Below are 27,770 nucleotides of genomic sequence, written 5' to 3'. Positions count from 1 at the left end.
CCCAAAGATTTCCACCATCATTTGAGAATTTCCATGCCAATTTAGCATGTAGATTTCTTGGGCCTAGACCTCCCCACCTTTTAGCTATTCAAATTTTGTCCCAATTTAAAAGATGGATGCAGTTCTTCCCATTTGCATTAGTCCATATAAAATTTCTCTGGTAAAGAGGAGTTTTTCTTCCACCCTGTAAGTTATGACGAATTTCTTTTCTTCGATATTTATAAAGGTTTCCCTAGTGAGCTCTCCCGTTAGTCAAAGGGATCCCCAAATATGTATTTGGTATGAATCCATATGGATCTAAGAGGAATATTCTTTGAAACTTTGACAATAGATTTAGTAATGTGTGGGCACTAGCCAAAGGCTTTTGCAAAGGTAGTCAAAATGTTTTTGATTTTAAGGCACATATGGGTGGAAGTATTGGCAAAGATGAGGCGATTATCAACAAATTGCAAAATGGGAATAGTAGGACTACCCCTAGAAAATTTTGCACCCAATGGGATTCCCAGATCCTTGAGCTTCCTTATCCAACTTCTTAGTGAGAACTTCAACACAAAACACAAAAATTTTAAGAACCTTTTCTATAAACTCGTAATGCAGGATCCCAAGTTGCATTCCTTATAGGGACTACCATTAACAAAAATCTCATAGGACATAGTCCCAATACACTCCATGATCCCAAGACACTCATTTCTTGTGAACCCAAACATTTTAAGAACCTTTTCTATAAATTCCCATTCCAATCTATCATATACATTTTCCGTATCAATTTTATAAGCCATAATTACAAAACTTCCCCTTTTTTTCTTAATAGAATGAAACATTTCATGCGAGAATGTTACCATTAATTTGTCTATTCGGCACAAAAACACTTTGAAACTGGGAAATGATATTATCCAATAGGTGTTTTATCTTGTTAACTAGAATATTGGCTATTATCTTGTAGATGACATTACAACGATTTAAAGCCGGTAGTTATTCACGGTTCCGAGATTTTTACTTATTGGGATTAAAGAATTAAATGTTTTGTTTATGATCCCACACATTTTCTCCCTATGGAAGAGAGACTTAACAAATTTACAAACTAAATCTCCCACAATATTCCAAAATTATTTATAGAAATGTGCATTTAGTCCATCTATTCCAAGCTAGGGCTTTTAGCTCATTGATTGAACCAAGGGATTCAAGGATTTCTTCATTTGTTACATCTTTAATGATTGGCTTGTTTTGTTCCTCGTAGATACAAACAATATTCCTCAGAGCTTGCTACAAAGTAGCTCGCCACGCGATAGGGTAGCTCGCTACAAAGTAACTCGCGACTAAGCAACGTGACGCTCTCAAGAAGCTTCTATCTAACAAGACCGTACTAGTCAGACTGCTCCACGTCTCTCGACTGATGACGCAGTCCCTGCCCATTTGATAGTCTGCACCCACGTCTTTCAACAGATGGTGGCGTGCTTGTTCCTTTAAAACGTGTCACTCATCCAAGTGGACAGTACATTGTAACGATCACTTGCGCAACCCTGGCAGGTAACGACTACGGCAGGAGCCCAGTGGCGGTTACACCCGATTTGACAAGAACGTCCCTATAAAAGCCCTTTTATAGGAGGGGAGAACTCTCTCTCGAATTAGATCTGAACTTGAACTCTTATTTGCTCATGAGCTAATCTCGAGACATAGTGATCTAGCGTGACCTACACTCTTAGCCTTTTACACTCTTTTCTTCCTCCCAGCGTTCTAACTTAAGCTTCAGAGTATTCCCGCCGGGCAAATCCCTCGGGAACCCTTCATCTTCCTCTTCTTAGGTGTCGTTCGTTGCCATCACTGGAGCTAGTCAACAACCAACCAGGATTGCCCGGATGGTGCCGCATCAATTGGTATTGTCTATGGGAAACGCTTCTAAAAGCCTTCATCTAAGCTTTCATAGTTTCTCTTCCAAAAAAAAAACTCTAAGCATTCATGGCTTCTTCCAGCAATGTCGGACGTTGCACCAGCCAGAATGCTTCTGGGGAGCAGCCCCAGCTTCCTATTGTCTGTATTGGACAGTTCACCGTCCCCCTCTCCGTGGATGGAGTCCCCATTTTGAACGTGCCTTTTATAGTGGCATTCGCGGTTGCTCCACTCCCTTTCGCAGTTGGAGCAACCTTTGGTGAACCCTCGGTTGTGCCTCTAGCGGCCAGCCCGAACCAATTGGAGGACATAATGCAATGTATGCGGGCCATGCAAGCTCAAATGCAACAATTTCAACAATTTCAAATCTACCAACAACAAGTGCTGCACCAGGTCTCCCAGTACCAGTACTAGTAGCAGTTCCCCTCTCTGCCTCAGGCCCAGCCGTCGCTTCCCCCTTGGCATCCGGTCACAAAGAAGACCAAGCCTTCCCGCCAGAGTGAAAGACTTCCTCACCGGGGAGAGGCCTCCCAGGCTCAAGATCCTACCAAGAGCCAAGCCTCCTCCCATAGCAAGAAGGAGAGGCCAGCTACCCCCGCCTCACAGCTTGTAGGCAGGTCGGGGGCCACCCATCCAACCAAGCCCATCTCATCCCAGCCTTCGCAGTTCGAGCTCCCACTGCGGAGCTAGCAAAGCAGCAATGAAGACGTCGACGAGCTCGCCGAACTACTACTCAAGTCTCTTACGAGCTCAAAGGAAAATATGAGGTATGCTCAGGTAAAGTGAAAGCTACCCCTCTCCTCTCAGTCTCTTCCCCGTTATCTCTAGAACTCCTTGTTGTCCCCATGACAAGGGATTTCAAGCTCCCTCCTCTAGATAAGTACGATGGGTCTTTCGATCCAAATGACCACGTGGACGCTTTTTAGTCCCATATGCACCTAGCAAGAGCTAGCAAGTCCTGCATGTGCGTGGCCTTCTCCACCACTTTCAAAGGAGTAGCCCGCACCTGGTACCGAAACCTTGTGCCCGACTCAATAAGAAGTTGGAAGAAGTTCGTGCAAGCTTTGACCTCTCACTTCGTCACCAGCAAAAGGTGTCCGTGAACTCAGGAGAGCCACCTCGGCATAGTGCAAAAGGAAGGGGAGTCCATCCGAAGCTACATCAAGCGGTTAAATGACGCTTGTTTGCAAATACCCGACCTGGATCCCGTAGTTTGCCTCACAGCAGCCAAGCAAGGCATCACCCACAAAGAATTCAAGTGGATCGATTTATAGGGATAGAGGAGGAAATCAACCAAAAGGCGAGCAAGCCCCCCCAAAAAAAAAGAAAGAGGGAGCCAGAACCCCCGTCTCAAGGTGATAGCAGGAAGAAGAATGACACAACTCATGGCCATAATACCAAAAATTGTAAAAATCTTTGCAATGAGATAGAAGAACTCATCCGTTATGGATATTTGAGAAATTTTGTACAAAATAATAATAATAATAAAGTAGGTCGACAAGGGGAACAAAGTAGAGACGCTCTCGAGTCCAGTAGGCAGGCGGAACAACCGCAAAAGCAGCCCCTCGAAGAGAGACCAATTCGGTGGACCATCCATGTCATAGTCGGAGGTTCGATTGTGGCGGGCTGCACCTCAGCAGCAGCTTGCGCATCAGCTCGTGAGACCGGCGGTGAAGAGTGGAACCCACCAAAACGACCAAGGACAGAAGACCCCATCTTCTTTACAGAGGACGACGCGCACAGGATCCACTACCCCCATGACGATGCGCTCGTCATAAAGATGAAGATCAACAACTTTGAAGTTAGGCGTATCCTTGTTGATTCGGGCAGCTCAGCAGACACCCTCTTCAAAGCGGCCTTCGACCAACTCCAGCTTCAAGAGTAAGACTTAAAGCCCGCGAACACTCCTCTGGTAGGCTTCAACAGAGAAAAAGTTCAGCCCTCGGGAAGGGTAACAGTACCTATGGAAGTCGGCACCTAGCCTAGCATAGTGAGGCTCAACCACCATTTCCTAGTGGTCGCGACCCCCTCCCCATATAACGCCATAGTAGGTCGCCCGATTACCCATGCCTTACGGGTTGTGGTGTCCACCTATTACTTGGCCATGAAGTTCCCCACGGACTTTGGCATCGGGGTAGCGCGAGGTGACCAACTGGAGTCTTGCAAATGCTACGTCACCGCCCTTAAGGGAAAAATCAAGGTGGCCAATGACCTCGAGTTGGAGCGACCTACGGAGCAAAGCGATGAGCGAGCTGTGCCCATAGAAGAAACCGTCTCCATCCCGGCCTCGGAGGAAGACACAGCCCAAACTCTTTAGATCGGTGCTTCCATTAAGGAGCCCTTGCGATCTAAACTGGTACGCTTTTTACTTGAAAATTTAGATATTTTTGCATGGTCTGCAGCAGAAATGCCCGGAATAGACCCTAGCATCAATACTCATAAACTTAATACTAATCCTGTAGTTAGGCCCGTTTGGTAGAAGAAACGCAACCTAGCCCCAGAGCGATGGAGGGCGATCGACGAGGAGGTCGGGAAGCTCCTTGCAGCCGATTTTATCAGGGAAGTCTATTACCCGAGCTGGGTGGCCAACCCTGTTTTGGTGAAAAAGGCTAACAGTAAATGGCGCATGTGCGCCAACTACACCGACCTGAACCGAACTTGCCCAAAGGACTGCTTCCCACTCCCCATAATCGACCGTCTGGTGGACATGACCTCGGGGCACGAGTTGCTGAGTTTTCTAGAAGCCTACTCGGGCTACAATCAGATCTGGATGGACCCGACAGATGAAGAAAAGACTGCCTTCATAACCAAATTCGGCCTGTACTGCTACAAGGTCATGCCCTTTGGGCTAAAAGATGTTGGGGTGACCTTTCAAAGACTTGTAAACAAACTGTTTGAGCCATTGATTGGCCAAAAGATAGAATGTTATGTAGACGACATGGTCGTCAAAACCCAATTCTCATGCGATTTAATACAAGACTTGAAGTTAGTTTTTGAAATCCTACATAGATTCAATATGAAGCTAAACCTGAATAAATGTGTCTTTGGTGTCACATCGGGTAAATTTATGAGATGCATTGTAAACCGGATATGAGACCACCCCGAAAAATGAAGGAGGTTCAGAGGCTGAATGGCCGGATAACCGCCCTGAGCCGCTTCATGTCCAAGCCAGCAGATTGCTGCCTACCGTTCTTTAATGCAATTAAAAGCAAAGGGTTTGAATGGACCCAAGATTGTCAACTCGCGTTTGACGAGCTCAAAAGGTACCTCATTGGAATACCGGTCTTGACTAGGCCCGAAGAGGGCGATGTTTTAGAGTTGTACCTCTCGGCAAGTGACAAAGTGGTCAGCTCCGTACTAATAAAAGAGGTAGATCGGGTCCAATGACCTATCTACTATGTTAGTAAGGTGTTGCACAAAGCAGAAACAAGATATTTGGAAATAGAAAAACTGGCGTATGCACTGGTCATTGCCGCTCGAAAGCTTTGCCCGTACTTTCAATCTCATACTGTTATCCTCCTCACCAACAAACCTCTGAGGCAAGTCCTACTCAAGTCCGAGGTCTCTGGTCGATTGACGAAGTGGGTCGTTGAGCTCAGTGAGTACGACCTCCAATATAAGCCGCGAACTACTATCAAGGTCCAAGCCTAAGTAGATTTCGTTGCGGAGTGCACTTTCAGCTCCGAAGTCCCCTGGTCGGTTGAGCACGAGGCCCCCAGCTCGGGCGAGCCCGGAGCTCCCAAGCCAGTTGAGTCCGAGCACGGTGAGGTAGCAGCCAGTGCGGCATCTCTCCTAGTTATGCCAAGAGCGAATTGGGATGAGGAGCCCGGAATCCTTCACGTAGATGGCTCCTCGAACCAGTTGATAACCGGGCTAGCTCTAGCCAAGGAGATGAAAGCCAAGCACATTATCATCTGCAGCGATACCCAACTCATGGTCAATTAGGTCACAGGAGAATACGAAGCTCGCGAATTAGGCAAGTCCCGACTTGACCAAAGTAAGAGAGGCTCTGCCCAACTTCCAGTCACACTTCATCAAGAAAGTCTCGAGGTCTGAGAATGCTGAGGCCGACGCCCTGTCCCGGTTAGCCAGCACCAATGATAATACCATGAAAACCGTGTACATAGAGAACCTGCCATGGCCTAGCATTCTCGGGGGGGGGGGGGGGGGGGGCAGAGGAGGTCGCTCCTGTCGTTCAAGCAGAGTCGAGCTAGATTGTTCCACTCGCGAGCTTCCTGCTACACGGGACCCTCCCTGTAGACCGCAATGCCGCCAAAAGGGTAGAGCGTCAGGTAGCCAAATACGTGATAATAGACGAATGCCTGTACCGAAGATCCTACACGCTCCCCTACCTGCGCTACTTGCGACCTTCCGAAGTCGAGTTCGTGCTCCGCGACACTCATGAGGGCCTGTGCAGCGGACACTTGGGGGGCAGGGCCCTCGCCCAAAAAGCACTACAACAGGGATACTACTGGCCAACAATGAAAGCAGACATCGTTGAGCTCGTTAGAAAGTGTGACAAGTGCCAGAGACATGCCAACATCCACCATCAGCCCGCTACTGATCTCAAGTATCTTACTAGTCTGTGGCCTTTTGTACAATGGGGCATCAATATACTTGGACCGTTTCCACCAGCAACAGGCCAAAGGAAATTTCTAGTGGTAGTAGTGGATTATTTCACTAAGTGGGTAGAAGTCAAACCTCTTGTAACAATCACAGCCCGAAACATTCATAACTTCTTTTGGAAGAACATAGTGTGTCGCTTTGAGTTACCTCGGGTATTAATCTCTAATAACGGAGAGCAGTTCGAGGACATCAAATTCTAGAACTGGTGCCAAGACATGGGGATCCGACAGAACTTCACTTCAGTCGTGCACCCTCAAGCAAACAGTCAAGCAGAAGTCACGAACAGAGCTATACTTTGCGGACTGAAGGCATGGTTAGACCAAGCTAAAAGACTATGAGCGAACGAGCTACCTAGTGTTTTATGGGCTTACCGAACCACTGAGAAAACCGCCACAGGAGAGACTCCCTTCAACCTCACATATGGCACCGAGGCAGTCATCCTAGCTGAGATCGAGGTTCCATCGCTACGACTAGAAGCATACGGCGACAAGGCAAATGAAGATGAGCTCCGTACCAAGCTCGACCTACTTGACGAAGTAAGGGACCTCACATATATCAGGACCGCAGGATCAAGAAGCAGAACCTCTACGTCGGTGACCTTGTCCTTCGTAAAGTTATGGTACCTGAGCCCGGTGCTGGCAAACTCAGACCGATAAGGAAGGACCCTACCGAGTGAAATGGGTAGCTTTATGGGCCCATTTGAAGCCCATTTTAAATCCATTTTAAATCCAATCAATTAATCATCTGTAAGGCCCATTTGAAACCCATTTTAAATCCATAATATTAACCATTAATATTATCTAGGTATATGGGCCGAATGGTTCAGCCCATATAGCTTTATGTGTTAAGTGGGCTTTTAGCAGTTTTAACTATTTAAAACTGGGCCTTTACAGGTTGGGCCGAATTAACCATTTAATTAAATATCAATCCTTATGCCCATTAATGGGAAAATTAGGACTGACTTTTAGCCTTGATTAAACCCTATATTCAGTCCAAACAATTTGAACCAATCTTGGTTCAAATGGGTATAGGGTTTGATCTTTAATTAAATCTTTAATTCAAGAAAATAATATGAAATTAAATTCTGATAAAAGAACAATAAAGAATCAGTCTATCAGGGTTGTTCGCACAATCCTTCCTGCAAAACAGATGTTAGATCACAGGTTGCAGTTTCACAAACTACAAATCGCAGATTGTAATTTTCCTATCTGCGAAATCTCCTTTTATGCGCCGCCATCTTCGATCCAAAAATAAAATAAATAGAAATCCTAATTTCTATTAATAATTACATCAGATTGAATACCTATACATTCAGTCTAAAAAAAAAAAATAATTTTACAAACCAAATGTGATAAAGTAATCCAAAAACTACAAAAAACGCAGGTTCCCTGCGCAAATCAAGATTTCGATCTCCTCTTGTACGAACAACCCATAAATCAAGAAAAGCATAAAGAACAATTCTAAACAATAATCAGATTTATATGAAGTTAATTTCAGATTATTCGCTCATTGATTTTGGGAACAAATTTCCCAAAACCCATATCTGCGCAAATCGGGTAGAACGCCTTCTGCCCATTTGCGTAGGTTCAGATATAAAACAAATTGGTTCAAGATTTGAACCGTGGCTCTGATACCACTGAAGGGATGAGAGATCCATCGTATGGATGCTCAAATCTTGTGGAATGAGGGGGCGAATTTCAAAAAATTTTCTCTCCCTTCAACTGGGAATCGCATTCCCTATTTAGAAAATCATATTTCCAATGATCAATCTTGAACCATAAACTGAACCAGATCTGAACCAAAAGAAGTAGAGGAGGATTATACCTGATATGGAGAAATAGTATCTCCAAACGAAGGTGTTCACGCCCAAGGAAGGATCCAAAGACTGCTCCCACTGAAAATGGTGCAGTGCAGGATGGAGCAGAATCAACAGTATTCTTTGCCAAGAATTCTGTCATTTGCAAGAAATAGCAAGATGGCACGTGAGCACAGCTTCCTATCAATTCTTTCTCAAAGAACTGATGTCAAGATCGAATCTTGACTTCTCCCACAACTGGAGATCGAACTGGCAAACAGGGCGGCAGGAACAAGAAGGCGGTATGAAAGAATTCTGCACGGTTGCTTAATTCTTTCTTCTGTGTTTTTCTACACTAAAGAGGATATGAATATCTCTGTCTCTTAAAGGCTACCGCCCCCTCCTTCTTTTGTTAACCTAAAAGATTAGCTCCTAATCCAATTAGGAGCTGCTTATCCAAATCATATTTGGATCAGCCCTCTCTTTAGGTGATAAGGATAAACCCTTATCTTATCTGCATATTAGATTAGCTTTCTCCTAATCTCATTAGGAGGTTTCTAGATCTGAATCACATTCAGATCTGGACTCTCTGAGTGGATATGGTCAAGACCCTATCCTATCTGCTAATCCATCTCAGAATTCGCCCCATAATTAACTAATTAAATAGCCCTGTTCGAAATGGGCTTTAGGCCCATTCAGCTTATGTGCTCACTTAACCTTCTTAATTGTTGCCCAGTTGGGCTTCCTTGTATGCTGTGGGATCCAAGCATTGATCTACACATCAGCCACATGGGTTTGGCCCAGCCTTTGTTACAAGGCCTGACCGAATACACTGTTATGGACAGTGCACCCCTAAAATCCATCAAATGGGCTCTATGGGCCCAACACTTACCCTAAGTGGTCCTTAGGCCAAGCCACCTTGTAACACCCAGGGATTGTGGGCAAATGCAAGGAACAGTGTTGCACTCTCTACTTATATGGATCCTAGGAATTAAAACATTTTTGCAAAACAAATCTCAACGATTGAAATCGGCTACCGGCAGTCTTGGTTTCCATCAGTGAGAGTGCATCCCCGATCATTACCTTTGTCCGACAAAGGGGCTGATCCTGTCACTACGATCACCCACTCAGATGAATTCTCAGATTGTCCCAACATACCCAGGTTTTGACCCCCGCTAAGGATCTCACTGATTGGTATATCAAAGACAGCCCAATCCGACACATAGTGCAGTATCATAATCGAGTGTAGGGGTTGGGTGTAACTTTCCAGTTTTGCCCATCAATCTCCAAGGTCCAGGGCAACACCGAAAATCTGGTCCAGTTAATAGATTCAATTAATCCTACACTGTATGTGCCTAGGGTCTCACCCTAGCAACTGAGATAGGCCACCCCAACCGACTTGGTGGCACCACAGTGTCAGCCTTATCAGGATAGGTCTCCCCAGACCGACCCATTGGCTGTGAACATTCTAAACTAACACGAGTCTCATTAAGTGTCTAGTTTAAAGGTATTACACATAAACATACCAAGGGAACATGAATCAAATATGCACTTTTATTTATTTACAATAAACTCATAAAGTACATCATTCTGATTGAAGCTAAGGGCATACAAAACTGTCTAACAGCTCCCACTTGCACTTAGGTTCAATCAGGTTCAAGCCGGAGTCCCATGCTTTCCACGTGTTTCTCAAACACTTTCTGTGTCAGTGGATTAGTCAATGGATCTGCCACATTCTCCGTTGATGCTACCTCTCAACATCAACCTCCCGTTGTCACACAACAATGGAATGGGTGATGTGCTAAATTTCAAATTCAGGAATGAACACCTTCATTCGTAAGGCAGCCTCACTTGCGGCAATGTACTCGGCCTTAGTTGTGGAGTCTGCAGTGGACCCCTGTTTGCTGCTTTTCCAGCAAACAGCACACGATCCTATCGTGAAAACATATCCAGATGTAGACTTTCTATCATTTGGATTCGATTGAAAATTGACATCTGTATACCCTTGGATCTTAGTGAGCTACTGTCGAATATTAGACAAAACTCTTTTGTCCTTCGAAGGTACTTTAGTATGTTTTTCACAGCAGTCCAGTGCTCCTGCCCTGGGTTGGCCTGGAATCTGCTTACTGTACTCACTACCTGAGCAATGTCAAGACGAGTGCATAGCATGGCATACATGATGCTCCCTACGGCAGAGGCATAGGGAACGTCTTTTATGCCATCAATCTCCTCAGAAGTCTTAGGAGACATCTTCTTGGAGAGAGTGATTCCATGCCTAAAAGGAACGTTTCCTTTCTTCGAGTTTTACATGCTATATCTTTTGACTATTTTGTCAATGTAAGCAGATTGGGATAATCCTATTATCCGCTTCGATCTATCTCTATAGAGTCGAAGACCTAGTATATAGGATGCCTCTCCAAGATCTTTCATGGAGAATTGTTGTGAAAACCATACTTTCACCATAGTTAACATTCCTACATCATTTCCAATGAGTAGAATGTCATCTACATACAGAACCAAAAAGGTAACCTTATCTCCACTGTACTTCCTGTAAACACAGGGTTCATCCGAATTCTACTCGAAGTCAAACGATTTGACAACAGGGTCAAAACGGATGTTCCAACTTTTAGAAATTTGCTTAAGTCCATAAATGGATATATTAAGTTTACATACCATGTTTTCCTGACCCGTAGCTATGAAGCCTTGCGGCTGCTGCATATAGATATCTTCAGTAAGATCTCCATTTAGGAATGTAGTTTTGACATCCATCTGCCAGATCTCATAATCATGGTATACTACTACAGCTAGCAGGATCGTAATGGATTTAAGAATGGCCACAGGCGAAAATGTTTCCTCATAATTGATGCCCTCTTTCTGAGTGTACCCTTTCGCCACCAGACGAGCTTTGAAGGTCTCAACCCTACCATCGGGGTCCTTCTTCCTCTTGTAAATTCATTTGCAACCGATTGCTTTTACCCCAGAGGGCGGATCTACTAGAGTCCATACTCCATTGGTCTCCATTGAGTCCATCTCTGTTCTCATGGCCTCCACCCACTTCTGGGAATCTATGTCCAACATAGCTTCTGCGTAAGTCACGGAATCCTCCTCACTAGTCAAAGTTTTCACCACGTAACTATCTTGGTCATAACCATAACGGACTAGTGGCTTGGATACCCGAGTGGATCTTCTAGGTTGGTTACTACGTGGAACTTGTGGGACATCTCCCACTATTCTTGAGCTCTCCTCATCAAGAACAACTTCCTGACGATGGGTGTCCAGGATGTAATCGATTTCCAAGAATTGCGCATTTCAACTACAGAACACTTTTTGCTCACTTGGGTCATAGAATAGGTAACCTATAGAGCCTTTTGGGTAGCCTACAAATAGGCAATGACTGGTCTTGGATTCCAACTTGTCTGCACTCGTTCTTTTAACGTGTGTTGGACAACCCCAAATCTTCAAGTGTCTGACACTTGGTTTCTTTTCGGTCCAAAGTTCATATGGAGTATTCGGAACCGATTTGGTTGGAACCCGATTCAGCACGTAAGTCATAGCCTCTAATGCGTAACCCCAAAAGGATGTGAGTAACTCTGAGTGTATGAAAAGCGATCGGACCATATCCAATAAGGTTCTATTCCTCCTCTTTGAAACACCGTTAAATTGAGGTGTAGCAGGATGAGCTAATTATGATATTATCCCATTTTCCTTTAAGTAGTCCCTGAATTCGTTAGAGAGATACTCGCCACCTCGATCTTAACTGTTTCAAACCAACTCGCTCCAACAAGAACTGCCGCAAAGACCAACCTTGGTGTGGGCCACCTCGGAATACCTTAAGAGCTTGCTACAAAGTAGCTCGCCGCACGACAAGGTAGCTCACTACAAAGTAACCCGTGACTAAGCAACGTGACGCTTTCAGGAAGATTCTATCTGACAAGACTGTACTCATCATACTGCTCCACGTTTCTCGACTGACAGCGCAGTCCTTGCCCATTTGACAGTTTGCACCCATGTCTTTTGACAGATGGTGGCATGCATGTCCCTTTAAAACGTGTCACTCATCCAAGTGGGCAGTACATTGTAACAACCACCTGCGCAGCACTGGTAGGTAATGACTGCGGCAGGAGCCCAGTGGCGGTTACGCCCGATTTGACAAAAACGTCCCTATAAAAGCCCTTTTATCGAAGGGGAGAACTCTCTCTCGAATTAGATATGAACTTGAACTCTTATTTGCTCACGAGCTAATATTGAGACATAATGATCTCTACACTCTTAGCCTTTTACACTATTTTCTTCCTCCCTAGCGTTCTAACTCAAGATTCGGAGTATTCCCGCTGGGCAAATCCCCCGGAAATCCTTTATTTTCCTCTTCTCATGTGCTGTTCGTTGCCATCGCAGGAGCCAGTCAGGAACCAGCTAGGAGTGCTCGGATCGTGCCGCATCAATTACATTTATGCATTGACAAATGACAGACCAATGCATATTACAGCAAAAAGTCATGTTTGATAAGAAGGTAAATTCCTCAGTGCAAAACTAACCCAATTTTAAAATTTATATGAACCGGTTTACACTCTACATATTTGCATTCACACTTATTTGTATCATTTCCAAACGCAACCTTATATGAACCATTTTACACTCTACATATTTGCATCATTTTCAAACGCAACCTAAATTGCAAAGTTGGGTTAGTTTTGCACTAAAACAGACTTTTAGCTGTAATGGATGCAAACCATATGCCTTTTTTTTTTATCAAAAGCCCACTTGAATGCAAATTTACTTCTTTTTTATTGATATACTTTTACATTTTATTTTGAATATAAATATACATTCAAAAATGTATTTTCTATCATTTGTGAATGGATAAATGTAATATTGCCAAATACAGACAAAAGTAAAATAGATTGCAAATTTACGCTAAACTGGTATTTACAGTCCATTTGCATCGTTTCCAAAGGAAGCTTGATTTTCAATTAGGTATTTAATTTTGGATTCTGCTAAATCATTCTCATACGATGTCAGCCTATCATCACCATTCACCGCCATCAATAATAATACCAGTACTATTGTTCTAAATAGCAGCTGAAACACTACCATCTTTGATTGAGATCCAAGGCAATACCATACCAAGCTTCTGGAAACCCCAGTTAAACCCTAAAATAAATTATTAATGGATTGGATTGGGCATTTGGGCATGCCAAGCCAATTGGGCCAACAAAGTCCAAACTACGTAATACACGGCGCGGCTGCGTATGGCTTATCTATCGTTGACGTGGAATATTATGATTGGATCAATATCATGCTGTTCATATGTTCCTCTACAGAGGATTCGGACACAAGGGCCGTCCCGACTCACGTCTCGAAGAAGTCAGTAGTCGAAACTCAATGAGATACGCAGCACGACCACGAGCTTTCCACACTCCTTACGATTCGTGCGTATCCTCTCGCTCCGCTTTTCTTGTTTCTCAGGCCAACAGAATCGAGACTGAACTCTGAAGCGAGGAACAGACTGTTTCTGTTTTCCTCTGTTCGGTTCATTTGTATTCTGAAAAGGGAATCGATCAATAGACAATCCATACTTATACAGATCTTTCTGATGGATTTACTCGAGGGAAACCTAGAATTGAAGGAGATTCAGAAGCTTGAAGGCCACACTGATAGGGTTTGGAGCGTGGCGTGGAATCCCGCCACTGGAGCTGCAGGGATTCCGGCGATGTTTGCATCTTGCAGCGGCGACAAGACTGTCAGAATATGGCAGCAGACTCCCTCCGCTCGGTGTTCTGCTTCTTTTGAATGCAAGGTCGGATTTTTCCCCGACTTGATTGTTTTCTGACCTCCAGCTCTTACCGTAAACCTAATTCTCTACTACAAGTTATCAAGTAGGTCAGTTCTTTGTCAGATTTCGTCTTGATGTGAATAATGCCATACGCAGGCAGTTTTGGAAGAAACACATAATCGGACAGTTAGGTCTTGTGCTTGGTCACCTTCTGGCAAATTATTGGCAACGGCCAGCTTTGACGCTACTACTGCTATCTGGGAGCATATTGGCGATGATTTCGAGTGCGTTTCTACTTTAGAGGTAGAATTCTCGTTTAAAGCTGTTGTTTATGCTCATCTAGTCATGCCTACAACATCTATGGTCCACTACTTTTCCTGTTTAATGTTGTTTCGCCCATAGAAGAACCTTTGTTTTCTATTGCTTGAATCAAGGTAATTACATTTTCAACAAATGCTAAGGAGGCTTTTCTTGTGTTACTTACTAGACTCAATTAAGGTTCTAGTGGCTTAAGTTTTCGTTTCTAGCCTTGTTTCGATCATTTTTCTTTTCTACATGGAAATTGTGGTACCTTTTCCTGTATAGGGTCACGAGAACGAAGTCAAAAGTGTTTCATGGAATGCATCAGGGTCTCTACTTGCCACATGCAGTCGAGACAAATCTGTTTGGATATGGGAAGTACAGCCCGGGAATGAGTTTGAGTGTGTCGCAGTGTTGCAAGGTCATACACAGGATGTGAAGATGGTTAAATGGCATCCGTTTATGGATGTCTTGTTTTCTTGTAGCTATGACAATACTGTTAAGGTAAAAGATCTTGGGAATGTTTGCATTTTTTCCTTTCTGGCTGAATCGATATGTATAAACTTTTTTTAAGATATTAGCAATTTAATATAGAAAGCCGTATACAGATTGGGTCATGTTGAATGTGATAATCTTTGTAAAATGGCAGGTTTGGGCTGAGGATGGTGACACTGATGATTGGCACTGTGTTCAAACTTTAGGGGAGCCTAACAAGTATCATTACCTTGACTTCCCTTTTCCCTTTTCCTGCTTTTTCTATAAAAAGGGGGTTTTCTTGTGGCTGCTAGTATTCTTTCCTGACTGGCTTTTGTTTATTGGTGGTACCATTCAGAACGACTGAATCAAAACCATAATTATTGATAACTGTATTGAGGACCTAGGCTAATTAAGTTTGAAATCGCTTATTTTTCTTTGAAGGGGTAAATACATCACAACGACCATTCCAATGCCAAGGTAATAACATAGGTTTCCTAGTTGGAACCTTGTATTGAAAGACTCTGATGTAGGACATTAAAGAGAGAAATCCTACTAATGTATATGTGCTGAGTAAAGAAATCATTTAAATATGATATAGTAGAAAGAAAGGGGAATTAGAAGAATTTTAAATCTAACATATAGAAAAAAAATAAATAGGGATTTTCTGGTTAAATTTTCTAAAAAAAAAGGGATTGAGGAAACAGAAGAAAAGTCATACCTTTAGAAAGAAAGAAGAAAGAAAATAGAAAGCTCAAAGTGCCAATTCTTAGATTAAAAAATATAACTACATGAACTATATTTTTAGATTCAACAATAGCACTCAGATCTCCCTTTTAAGATCTAATTCAGGCTTGGAAATTGACTAAAACAACTTCTAATTACATAAGATTAAGGTAGATCCATATATAATCCATAAAGACACTTAAAATTAATTAGCACTTGTCTCAACTGCCTTTAACGCCCCATGATCCTACCCCACTTTGCAATATTTTAATTAGCATCTGTCACAACTGCCTTTTCTTCCTGTGGTCACTTCTCAACCAATAATTTTTTGGTTCCATCAGTGGTTTGAAATGTCTAGATATTTCCTAATATTTTTTTGAACAATGAATATTTCCTAATATTTCTACAAAATATTTCTATTTTCATGGGTGCTGACAAGGAATATTATGCAGTGCATCTTGACATAATCTTTACTGCTTTAAAATGTATTGTTTTCAACAATTTTTTGTTAATTATTATCAATTCTAGGTTTTCAACAATATTATTTACTTGTCTTTAAACCTATTATTTTTCAATATATTCATTATAAACAACTTTTTAATTCATACCTAGCTTTATATGAAATATATCTAATTATAAACAATTTAATAAATATAGTTGTTGTTTTAATAATTGAAACTCTTATGAGGATAAATAATATAATAGCATAAGAAGGATATTAATATGCAAACCACAACTTTTATATTAATTTATAATTAATATTTAATTAAAATGTGTATTTTTTAGACAGTTAGTTTATTCTAAATGGAAGAATATATAATCTTAAAATGATGTAATCATTTTAAAAATGGCTCATTTTTATCACTTTGTAATGATATAATTATTCAAAAGAACGTCTTTTTATAATTTTAAAAATTATTGAAATACTTTCATAGATTGATATTTATGGTGTTATAAACTTTTTACAGTAAACTAGACAATTTTTTTTTTTTTGAATTTATGGCATTTCTTATCATTAAGTGATACAATTGATTGTTGAAAATAATATCCATCTCTTATTTTTAAGTGGTAGACATTTCTATCAAAACTGGCATTTTAAACCTTGGTTCCATCTTCTTAAAGCAACCCACTTAATACCAAAGTTCCCCCATATTTATTTACCCCTTCATGGAGCACCTCAACTTTTAGACCCCTCTGCCTAAGAAATGGTTGAATTACTGACTCATTCAATTAAGCATGCTCTTGGTGTGACGTTGCAATTTTCCATAAGTGTCGTTGATTATAAAATATGTTAATTTGCACTGTAGTAATGGAATTTAGTGTCTGGCTGTGGGTTGCATGGACAGATTCCTAGTAAACCATTTTGGACGTGAATATCTCTAATTAAGAGTTTTCATGAGGTATTCTTTTGAATATTTCACTCTAATTTAACTTGTATACTTTAATAATCCAAATTTCCATCCCCAAGAAAACAAGAAAAAGTTACAGTTTTTTTGCTCTATGGTTTTATTTGTTCTTTATACTATGTAACATTTGTTTTTGATGTCTTTATATTATGTTACTTTTCTAGTTTTAAGAATTGTTTTAGTTTTTCCTCTGTTGTGCTTTTGGAAGGTTGAAATTTTAAACGAAGTTTCACCCTTTCCTTCTAAACCCTTTTATCCTTGTAAATCTATACCATATTAAATGTGCTTGTTAAGAGTATTTTCAGTAATTAAAGAGTATCTGAAGTCATATTAAATTATAGTTTTTTGGTTATTATTTTCAGTGGACACACATCTACAGTCTGGGCCCTATCTTTCAACTCTACAGGAGATAAAATGGTTACCTGTAGGTATGAACAACTGTTCTTTTCCTGGTGTAATTTCACAATTGTTTATCTTGTGAATTAGTTTTTCCCCTAATTTGAAATCACAGAAGGCTTAGTTTCATTTTTGCTAGTATATTTGTCATACCTTAGGAAAAGCTTGGTGACAAGTAATGTTGAAAGAATCATGGATTGATTTTGTAGTGATGATCTTACCCTAAAGATATGGGAAACTGACAGCAGAATACCACAGGAAACAGATGGTTATATGCCTTGGTGAGGAATATTTTCCTTTCTGATATCTTATGTTTTTCAACTTTACGTTTTGCACTTTTTGTCTGTAAAAATGGACACTAAGGAAGTTTCTTTTCTGTATATTTATTTGATTTGGTTTGATTAAGGTAGCAGATCAAGGCAAATTTATTAAATGATGAAAGAAGTGGCGCAAAGATGGAACTCCCATTAGGAAAACTGAGGTGCTAGGATAACGCTACTACCCCATCCCCTGACAGAAGCTCACAATACTCTCAAGCAGTTATCTACATCATGTCCTCAGCTCATTAGCTGTTCTTTGGATCTTGACATATGAATTGTTAACTATGGAGGCTGATGACCTAGCTTCCCTAATAAATTGACACAGCAACCATGGATCTTCACCACCATCTTGCTTACATTCATTGTAAATTTATTTCCACTTTCAGTATGCCAATTGCAACCCATGAAAGAGTCCTTTCTCCCCATTAAAGCCCATGTTTCAACAGCTCTTAAACATATCTAGATGATCTATCCTCCTTTAGTTCCATTAGAGAAGAAAGAGGGCATGAAGTAAGGCGTTTTCTGTTGCCAAGGTATATGACATTATTCACAAAAGTTGATTTCATTTCCAACTTCAAGAACCTGAAGTGAGTTGCAATAGGGTCAAGTGTTGCTGCCTAATGTTGAAGAGAAGTTGTAGGTGGTTCATTGGAATTCTAGAGATTATTGTAGGTGATTCAAAGCAAAATCCCTTTATATTGAAGAGAAGGGGCGTAATGGAAGAAAAGTGCTTTGTTATTTTAGTGGCTAATATTAGACTTGAATTCTCAAGGTGTCACTGTTTTGAGACCTTTATGTAGTAGTGTCTGATATGGTTTGAAAATGTTCTTTATTGGATTGATTTGGGTGGGAGGTGGTATCAAAATGCTTTATTTGCTTGGCAGGGATTTAACAATAATGGTTGGCTTTATAACTTTAGGTGGATATAATGTTTTAAAAGTGCAAGGCGCAAAAAAGTGCGAGGGGCATTTTGTGCCCAAGGCCCAAGGCGAGGTGTGCACTTTTGGAAGTAAGGCGCAAAAAATGCAAAAAAAAAAAGAGCCAAAAATTCAAAAATATTAAACATAATATTAATTTAAAATATAAACATAAATTTTAAAAAACCTATTCCTTTGCTGCAAATATCTGGAATTGGTTTTTCTCTTTGTTTGGGAGCAGGTGGAACATGCCAATGGAGATTAAAATGCTGTTTGATCCATCTACCTATGTGTGGCCAAAGAGAAGAGGAAGAATAATGTGGAGATGCACTAGAGCATCAGTGATTTGGACCTTATGAGAGGAAAGAAATGCTAGAATCTTCCAAGAGAAGTAGAGAAGCAAAAAAAGAAATTAGCAAATAGGTTGTTGTTTGGGTTTGCCTGAAGGGGCTTGGTTGGGGGTCATCTGCCCCAACTGCTAGGCTTAAAAAAGAGCAAAACACAAATTGCTTGGGATGAAGCACAAGGCACACACCTGGGGCTTAGGTGAGGTACGTTTTAAGGTGTTTACCTTGCTTGTGCACCTAGGTGCTCCTTTTAATTCACTAGGTGGATATGGAGTTGGTTTCTAGTAGATCATGTAGATTGGCATATGAAGAAGATAAGGGGAAAGTTCGGTGGAAAGGGGGGAGCTAGGTTAGAGGAAGGCACTATCTAAGATTCTTTCTACTTTCATTTTCTTCATTATTATTGTTGTTATTGTTATTGTTATTGCTAATGTTGTTGTTGTTATTATTATTATTATAAGTATATGGTCATTATTTATGCTTTATTATTACAGTTATTGCCTTAAAGATGATAAATCATACGCTATGGCTTATTCTAAGTAAATCCAAATCTTAGAGAAAAACTTTTATAAATTATATAGCGTTGCCCTTGTTACAAGGGATAAGTGATAATAGATAAAGGAAAGCTAATACGTGGTCTTGAAGACTTCATGGTTACCTGTCGATTCGGCTGGTGTACTGTTGATGTTTCCTTGACTCTTTGACTCTTATGTAATTATATAAACAAAAAAACTGAGCTTAACATAATTTATTAATTAAAGTAATTGGTGGGATTTGAACCCATTGTGAATGGAACACGCAACCTTTTGATTTGGAGTCAGATGCGCTACCATTGCGCCACAAATCCAGAGGATGCAAATTATTTTGCAGTTAACCTTTAATTGTGTAAATATATACCCCAACCGAATACAAAGGTATGTTGACCCTCTTTTGGTGGTCGCACTTCTTGGATGCACATGTGGTTACGGTTGTGAGAGCAAGCCGCCGTGCTTGGGCTGTAAGAGAATTAAATATACTTGGCCACTTGGACTCTAAGCAATTGATGTGGCAGATGTGAAAAATTTAGCAAATAAGAATGCTCTTTTTTTATTTGGGGATGTAGGAAGAGTCTTGCTGCTGATTTCCTTCATCTGACCAAAATTCGTAATTGTGGGCTCACGAGTCACAATTGTTCCTATACTAGTAAGTTGCATGTGGCAATTCTAGGTGATGATAATGATAGTAATGATGTATCCAGAAATTTCTATAAACCTTATTTTTTTATTTTTGTTTTTTATTATTAATCGGATGCAGATTGCAAATCTAAATCTGATTACATAAACACCTCATCCAAATATGTGATAATCGGATTGAGTTATGAAGTTTCAAGTATCATTGATAGGCCTACTTGCTTGGCTTTCTTTTTTTGGTAATGTTTTATCTTTTTGATATGAATAGAGAAAGTTGAATGAGGTGAAACGTAGTAGTTCAATTTACAATTTAAACCTCACAATTAAATAGGGACTAAATTAAAAATGAGTATTTTTGTCAAAAGAAAGTTCCACAATCTTATTCATATTTGTAATAGTGTAAATATAGAGTTGTAGATGCGTTCAAAATTTTTTTTTCTATAACTGTTTTTGTATTTTAGTTTGTAAAAAAATTTTGATATGTCACACTTACTTTTTGTTTAATATGATAGTTATATGATATTATACATGTGCCTGAATGTTTTTTTTTGCAAAATTTATGTATTTTATTAATTTTTATTATTTATTTATGACATTAAATGTTAACACATTTGATCCAAAAGTTGAACTATTGATTTTTGTCAAAGAGTAAAATAATTTTATTTTTGGTCAGTTCTAAATTATGTATTTCATTTTCATTATCAATAAAAGTAATTCTTGTTTTGTACACTTTTTTTTTTTTAAATTTTATTACCGAACTATGACTGTAGGTTGATCAATTTGATTCGGATGGTTGAATTGCTTAGCCACCACTTGATAAAAACTGGTTTTGTTTTTGAGTCAGTTTTAAAATATACGGGTTTATATTTTTAATAATATTGGCGTAGATCTAATTAGTAGCATTTGTTAGTGAAAAATAACTTAAATATAAGATTTAATAAGAGAAAATGAGAGTTAATACCTTAAGTATAAGATTTAGTGAGAGGGGATTAAATGGGGTGGAAAGTAATAATTGAAGTTACATTTTCAACCCTTGCAATTATGGATGGACTAAATACACAAATATGGGCATTTCAGTAGCCATTAAAGCTGTAATAAAATGACTTTTATACTCTTTATCAAACGAAGAAATAGAGGGTAATTTTAGTCTGAAAAAATTTCACTTTGCATTTACACTTTTATATATAGTATAGATTGCTATTGTTTTTTTTTTTCATTTTTTGAAAAAGGTAAGGTATTTGTATTAAACCACAAAAAGAAAGAAGATATACAATCATCCCCAATTCCTTGTACAATGAGAAACTGTACTGAAGGAAATCCCAATAATAATAGTATGGATTATTGTTGTTGTTGTTGTTATAAGTAGATGCTCATTATTTTTTTTAGATACAAGATGCTCATTATTTTGATTACCGGTATTTGAATTTTTCCATGCTTGGTGAGAAGTGAATGTGTAATGATTTTTTTTTTATATTTTTTGTTAAAATAATCAAAGATGTGTTACTTACATTTCAGTATGAGTTTCTCTTGCATCTCTTTGAGTCTTCAGAGTGAGGATGTTAAATGTTACATTAGAAATTTAGAATGAGCGGAAGTGTTGGGCTTAGAATGTTCTTTGAACATTAGAATGGGATGTTCTTTGAACCAGTGTTTAGAAAACTAGACTTGATCGGTCGGTTGGATCGATTAAACCGTGTCCCAGACCCTGGTAGGTTCGGTCATACCTCAAAAACCGGTGAACCGGTTCTGGTTTTAGAAAACTGGCTGGTTTTTTGGATTCTTTTAGCACATAAATGCAAATTTTTAGAGGTCACAACTTTGCGCTCTGATGTCCGATTGGAGCAGTCTTTTTTTTTTTTTTCTCGATTTTGGGTAACTTTTTGAGATCTACATGTTCCCAAGGCGCCAAATGTCCCACTTTTTTTTTGCAAAAAAACGACTTTCTTGGCCTCAAACCTTAATTTTTAATGTAAAAACTGAAACTAAAATAAAAACATATGTTATAAAAGAACATAATATAAATGCATTATTATAATATAATATAAAACAAAAAAATATGTTATAGCAGAATATAATTATATATTTTGAATGTATTATAATCTAATATATAATTTATAATATGTTATATATATAATTATATATATGACACATACAGACACACACAAGGTTCTAAATATCAATACAGGCTGATATGCTGGTTGGAGCGTATCAGCCTGTATCAAGCTGTGTTTTTTATTTTTTATTTTTTAAGGTTTGGTTTAGGGGGGTCAGTTTAAGGCCTGTCTACCCCCTGAACCAGGTCAGACCCTGAAACACCTACTGTAGTGGCGTATTGGGGGGTCACCGGTATGATACGTATTGATCGACACACCATGATATGTTCCAATACTTTGAACCTTGCATGCGCGCACATACACACGCACACACACACACTACACACACACACGTACTCACATATATATATATATATATATATGTGTGTGTGTGTGTGTGTGTGTGTGTATGTATGTATGTATGTATGCATGTATGTATGAAGTGATCAAGTAATTAGCAGAGTGTTGAGCATTCAAAAAACACATCAAAAAAATGAGTGTGATGCAGCATTTTGTGTGGACAGTGCCTGTGCCTGTAATTGCTTCACTCTTCAAGCCTAAAATCAGTATGATCTCGGGTTCTCCAACTAATCAGCAATGGTCCAGAAGGTGAAGCAGAATTGCAGCAGGTTTTCAATGCGAGAACTAAATGGTTTCTAGTGTGGAAACTGAGAGAGAAATGTCACCCACAAGCAAGCACAGTTGGGCTACAGGAGTTGCATGGTTGAAAACACAGCAATTGCAATTTGCAAATGACAGTCACAGAAAATGAAGTGCCGGACTGCAAGGATTCATTCAGTTTATATAGACTCTTCTACAACAGCATTAATAATGACACATACAAAGGAGCTCACCTAAGTTATAAATATTCCCACATTCCCCAACATTTTATGATGCCCAAATGTCTCTTTGACTAACACAATTAACAAGACATTGACCATTTAATGCAGTCACAACTTACTATGATCTAGAACTTACTAGACATAAGGCTACTAAATGGATTCTCAACTACTAAACTGGACATAAATATGATATTAATGACAATTTGATTCCAGCAATGGATCTTTTAATGGACCTAACCACTTGCTAGGGCAGGAGTACATAGAGATGGGTGATTTAGGATATGCCAGGTCCAGGTGGGGAGATGGTGAGTGTTATTTTTTTGTTCTCTTTGAATTTTAAATTAACTGGATAGTTTTCTGCTGTTGTATTTTTCTTTTTGGATGAAGTACTTTATTTCTCTTATTTAATTAAGATTCATCTTTGTTGCTGATATAAAAACAGGTTATCAGTTTTTATGGGAAATGGGAGGATGATTATTGAGGGGTTCACAGCATGTGATAGGATACATGAGAGAAAAACTCATTATTAGGAGAGGTCTGAGATGAGGGCCTTGGAGACTAGCCTACCAAATTTGAGATATCAGATATTTGGCAACATGTTTCTTTAGGTTCCTAGATATGCAGACTCTATAGCAGATAGTCTTGCAAGATGGACTGTATCAGGAAATGTGCTATATCAGGAAATGCCATTTACCAAATAAATGACATTTATTTCTTTTATGCATTTTGTATAGGATATCTGGTGAATTAGTTTCCAGCACTGCTTTCCTTTTATTGAACCTTGGGGCTTTGTTTTTACATAGATTTTAATTTTTACAATTACAAAAGAAGTTACAATTTATAAACTTATGGGTCACAATATAAAATATTATAAGTAATTTCTTTTATTGTAAGTTTTTCTGCTTCTTCTTTTTCTGGTAAGTGGACTGAAATTATTCTCTATAGTTGAATGATACCATCTTTTTTTTTTTTTAAAGATGGAATGCCATCCTTATTCCCCTCCTCCCAGGGACAAAATATATTATATTGTTGAACCTGCCTTATCATCTTATTGCACTTTGATTTAATAACTTGGTATTTACTTCTGTCTAATTTATGCAGCCGATCAGCAAAGCTTGTTTCAATTTAAAGACCTTTTCATTTATTTTCTTTTTCCTTTTAGATACATCTGATACATGTATTTTCCTCTTTCTCAGGAGACACCTTTCTACTCTCACAGGATATCATGATCGGACAGTATTTTCAGTTCATTGGTCAAGGTAGTAACTGTTATTAATCAGTCTGACTAATTGGGATCATATCTTTAGTTTATATGCAACTCTACATTGTAATGTGATCTCCCTGTTTCTCTTTAGATTAATAATTGCCTACTTGCATTGTACATCTTCCATCCATCCTAGCAATGTTACTTAACTGAAAAAAATCTACCATATTTATCGAAAAAAAAGGATCCTTGTGAAATTTGTTATTCTCAATTCAACTGTATACAACTCTAGCAAATAAGCTAGCAAAATTCGGTTTTTTGAGGTATCCAAATTCATTTATAATTAAAAATAACATACATTTAAAATACCCTTGTATGGATGTGGATGATGTACAGATGGACTTTACATGCTGTTTGGGATGAATTACACTCCCTAACGGGCTTTCACTCTGCAGAACTTCCCTCTTGCTTTTATTGTTTCTTTGTCCCTTTAATACAAGAAACCATCTATTAAACTGTCTTTCTATTCATGGAGTTGTTTTTTTCACAGGGAAATGGGGTTTATATTTATCCTGCTTGTGCTATTAAATTGTGATTATATCATTATTGCTAAGATCTTGAAGACTAAAGTAAGTCACGCATTGAGAAATATTTGAAATATATATATATATATATATAAACACAAAATTAAAGAATTTACATACAGTGAAAAAAATAATGGTGATAGATGAAGTGAAGTGAATTGTAGGAAAAAGTTATTTCATTCTAAAATATTGACACTTGACAGAAATGGCTTTGTCCATGTCCTAACTCAATTGTCATCTGAACTCAACTAAGCCTTTTACCAAGAGTCCATCTCTGTCATTTTCCTCTGTTTGGGATCATATATTTTGTTAAATAAATAAACTAACAAATAGACAGAAAATTTATGCTTATTTGAACAAGTAACACAATATGTAGATAAAAAATAAATGAAATAAAATAGAGAAGGCAATTGCCCAATGTCAGTCCTAGAGGGTCTTGGGAGGAGTTGACTGGATGCAGAACTAACCTTTGGCTTTCTTTAGCAGAAAGTGGCTGCTCTCAGATTTGAACCCCCGCTCTCTTGCTTGTGAGTCTGATATTTTATCATTACAGCAAGCAATGGCCCCATGGTGTAATATATGCTTATTTGAAGTTTTGAACTCCACTAAGCCTTGTACAAAGAGTTCACCTCTGACATTCTACTTTGTCTATGGTGATGTACTGTGTTAGACAAATAAATAAGCAGAAAATAGATTCTTATCTCAATAAATATAATAACCCAAAATGGAAAAAAATTCAATGGGTTCAGATCTCATTGGATCAAAATCCAAGCAGATGCATGTCTTAGGGGTTCTAGATATGATCCAGTAAATAAATGTGTTAGTGATGTAGGAAGGAAGAGAGAACGACCTACTGGGAGGAATGTAGTTGGAAGAAGATGGAGAACCAAGGCTCTGAATAATTGCAGCGTGTCTTGATTGCTCCATCTTTTCATGGCCTATGTCCTACTTAAGGGTTCTGTTAGTGGCAAACCCTAGGGAGAGTGGCTTCTGGACTCCGGTGGTGAAAAGTTTGAAAAGAGAGCTCTTATTTTTTTATCAAAAAGAGACTAACCTCTTGGAAGAAGAACTACACCTCTTTGGGAGGATCACTTTAATAAAAGCTACATTGGCGAACTTGCCCACTTATTTTTTGTCTATATTTAAGATACCACCTAGGGAAGCAAAGAAACTGGAGAAATTAATGAGGGATTTCCTTTGTGAATCAGGACAAGATTAAAAGCATCATTTGGTTAAGTGGGAAATTGTGTGCAGAAGCAAAGAGGAGGGCGGATTGGGTTTAGGAAGGGTGTTTCAAAAAAATTTAGCATTGCTAGGAAAATGGCTTTGGCGTTGGCCATTGGAGAGAGAGAGAGGTTATGGCATGAGGGGGTGGGAAGTATCCATGGCAGCTCAGAGAATGGGTGGGATGCTGGTGTATCAAGATGGGCTAATTTGGCAGCCCCTTGGAAGGCCATTCACAACACTTTCCTTTGTTTCTCAGGTATGTCAGGTATGAGGTTTATTTTGTTAACTCTGTCTGGTTTTGGGAGGATGTTTGGGTGGGAAATACCCCCTTAAAAAGACTTTTTCCCTTTGTTATACTCTCTCAAGGGGGTTCCCAAAGTTGAAACAAATTTTGAGACCCACTCTTTTGAAATACCCCCTTAAAAAGACCTTTTCCCTTTGTTATACTCTCTCAAGGGGGTTCCCAAAGTTGAAACAAATTTTGAGACCCACTCTTTTATATATATATATATATAATTGGGATTTTGGCTTTCGTAGAGCGTTAAGGGAACGACAAAATTGAATGTCTTATTTGCTCTCCTTCAATCAGGTTTGCTTGGAAACAATTGAGTCAGATAAGAGGGTGTGGACTCTGAGGCCTAAAGGGACCTTCACTTGTGCCTCTTATTTCAAGTCTCTTTGCCAATCTTTTGTTCAACAATTGTTCCCCTCTAAGGAAGTTTGGTGTAGGTCGGTTCCCCCAAAGATTATGGCTTTTTGCTGGGAAGTGTACTTTGGGAAATTGAACACTTTAGATAACCTACAAAAGAGAAGACCTTTCCTGTGTATTTCTCCCAACTGGTGTGTTCTTTGTAGAGCTCATGGGGAGAATTGTTATCTTTTTTTTTTGATCAACAACTCAGAAAATAAATTCATTACAAAAAAGAATGAAGTACAACAAGAAGTTGTGAAAGATACAAATAGAAAATAATGGCCGAACCATGTAGGGTGGCTGGGCGAAATTTTGAAAATTTCTTTCTCCCATCCTGGAATCCTATTCCTTAATTTAGAAAAATTGCATTTTTCAAGGTTCATTCTTGAAACAAACCGGACCAAATCTTAGACCAAGATTAGGGAGATGAATACCTGATATGAAATCCACGCAAAAGGCTCCTACCAACGTAGGTGTTTACACCCAAAGAGAGTACCAAATCCTTCCTCCACTGAAGATGACACAACTTAGGGTGAGGTAGGATCAGCAAGTGGTTCTTCAGCAAGAACTTCAGATTCTTCAGCAAGAACTTCAGATTCTTCAGCAAGAATCGAATAGGGTAGTGAGCACAACTTCAAGATTGTTTCTTCCACCAAGAAACAATATCAATATCCAATCTTGACCACTCCAAGAGGTGGATATCGAATAGGGTAGGGCGACAAGAGCAGAGAGAGAGAACTGGAAGCAGAAAGCAGTAGAACTGTGTATGTTTTTCCAGTTCGCCCTCCTCCTTTATATTGACCTTAAAGAGTTAATTTCCTAATCTGATTAGGAGTTTCTTGATCCAAATCTTTATTTGGATATTGACTCTTTAAGTGATAAGGCTTATCCCTTATCTTATTTGCAAATCATGATCAACTTCTCCTAATCCAATTAGAAGTTTCCTAATCAAAATCTTTATTTGGATTTGGACTCTTTAAGTGGATAAGAGTT

The 27,770-nt window shown here is 39.2% G+C and overlaps 1 protein-coding gene across 3 annotated transcripts in view; it reads left to right on the top strand.

The window, feature by feature from the left end:
- Nucleotides 1-13,487: 13,487 nt before the first annotated feature.
- Nucleotides 13,488-27,770, top strand: part of EMB1345 (Transducin/WD40 repeat-like superfamily protein) — a 41,622-nt gene continuing 27,339 nt past the window's right edge. For 2 of the 3 annotated variants that reach the window (XR_016107757.1, XR_016107758.1), the window contains exons 1-7: nt 13,496-14,105; nt 14,238-14,384; nt 14,667-14,885; nt 15,031-15,095; nt 17,350-17,415; nt 17,593-17,664; nt 24,268-24,330. Coding sequence is in view for 1 of the 3 variants with exons in the window: in XM_088972325.1 (XP_088828451.1) it covers nt 13,902-14,105; nt 14,238-14,384; nt 14,667-14,885; nt 15,031-15,095; nt 17,350-17,415; nt 17,593-17,664; nt 24,268-24,330 (836 nt within the window). In the remaining 2 variants the exon portion in view is untranslated. Of the gene's footprint in view, nt 14,106-14,237; nt 14,385-14,666; nt 14,886-15,030; nt 15,096-17,349; nt 17,416-17,592; nt 17,665-24,267; nt 24,331-27,770 lie in introns of all 3 variants that reach the window. The other variant, XM_088972325.1, reaches the window with a different exon arrangement.

Source organism: Nelumbo lutea, chromosome 2, assembly GCF_056320005.1.
Source record: "Nelumbo lutea isolate HS-2025 chromosome 2, American lotus-T2T, whole genome shotgun sequence".
Classification (NCBI taxonomy): domain Eukaryota; kingdom Viridiplantae; phylum Streptophyta; class Magnoliopsida; order Proteales; family Nelumbonaceae; genus Nelumbo; species Nelumbo lutea.
This window is presented reverse-complemented; position numbering and strand designations above follow the sequence as displayed.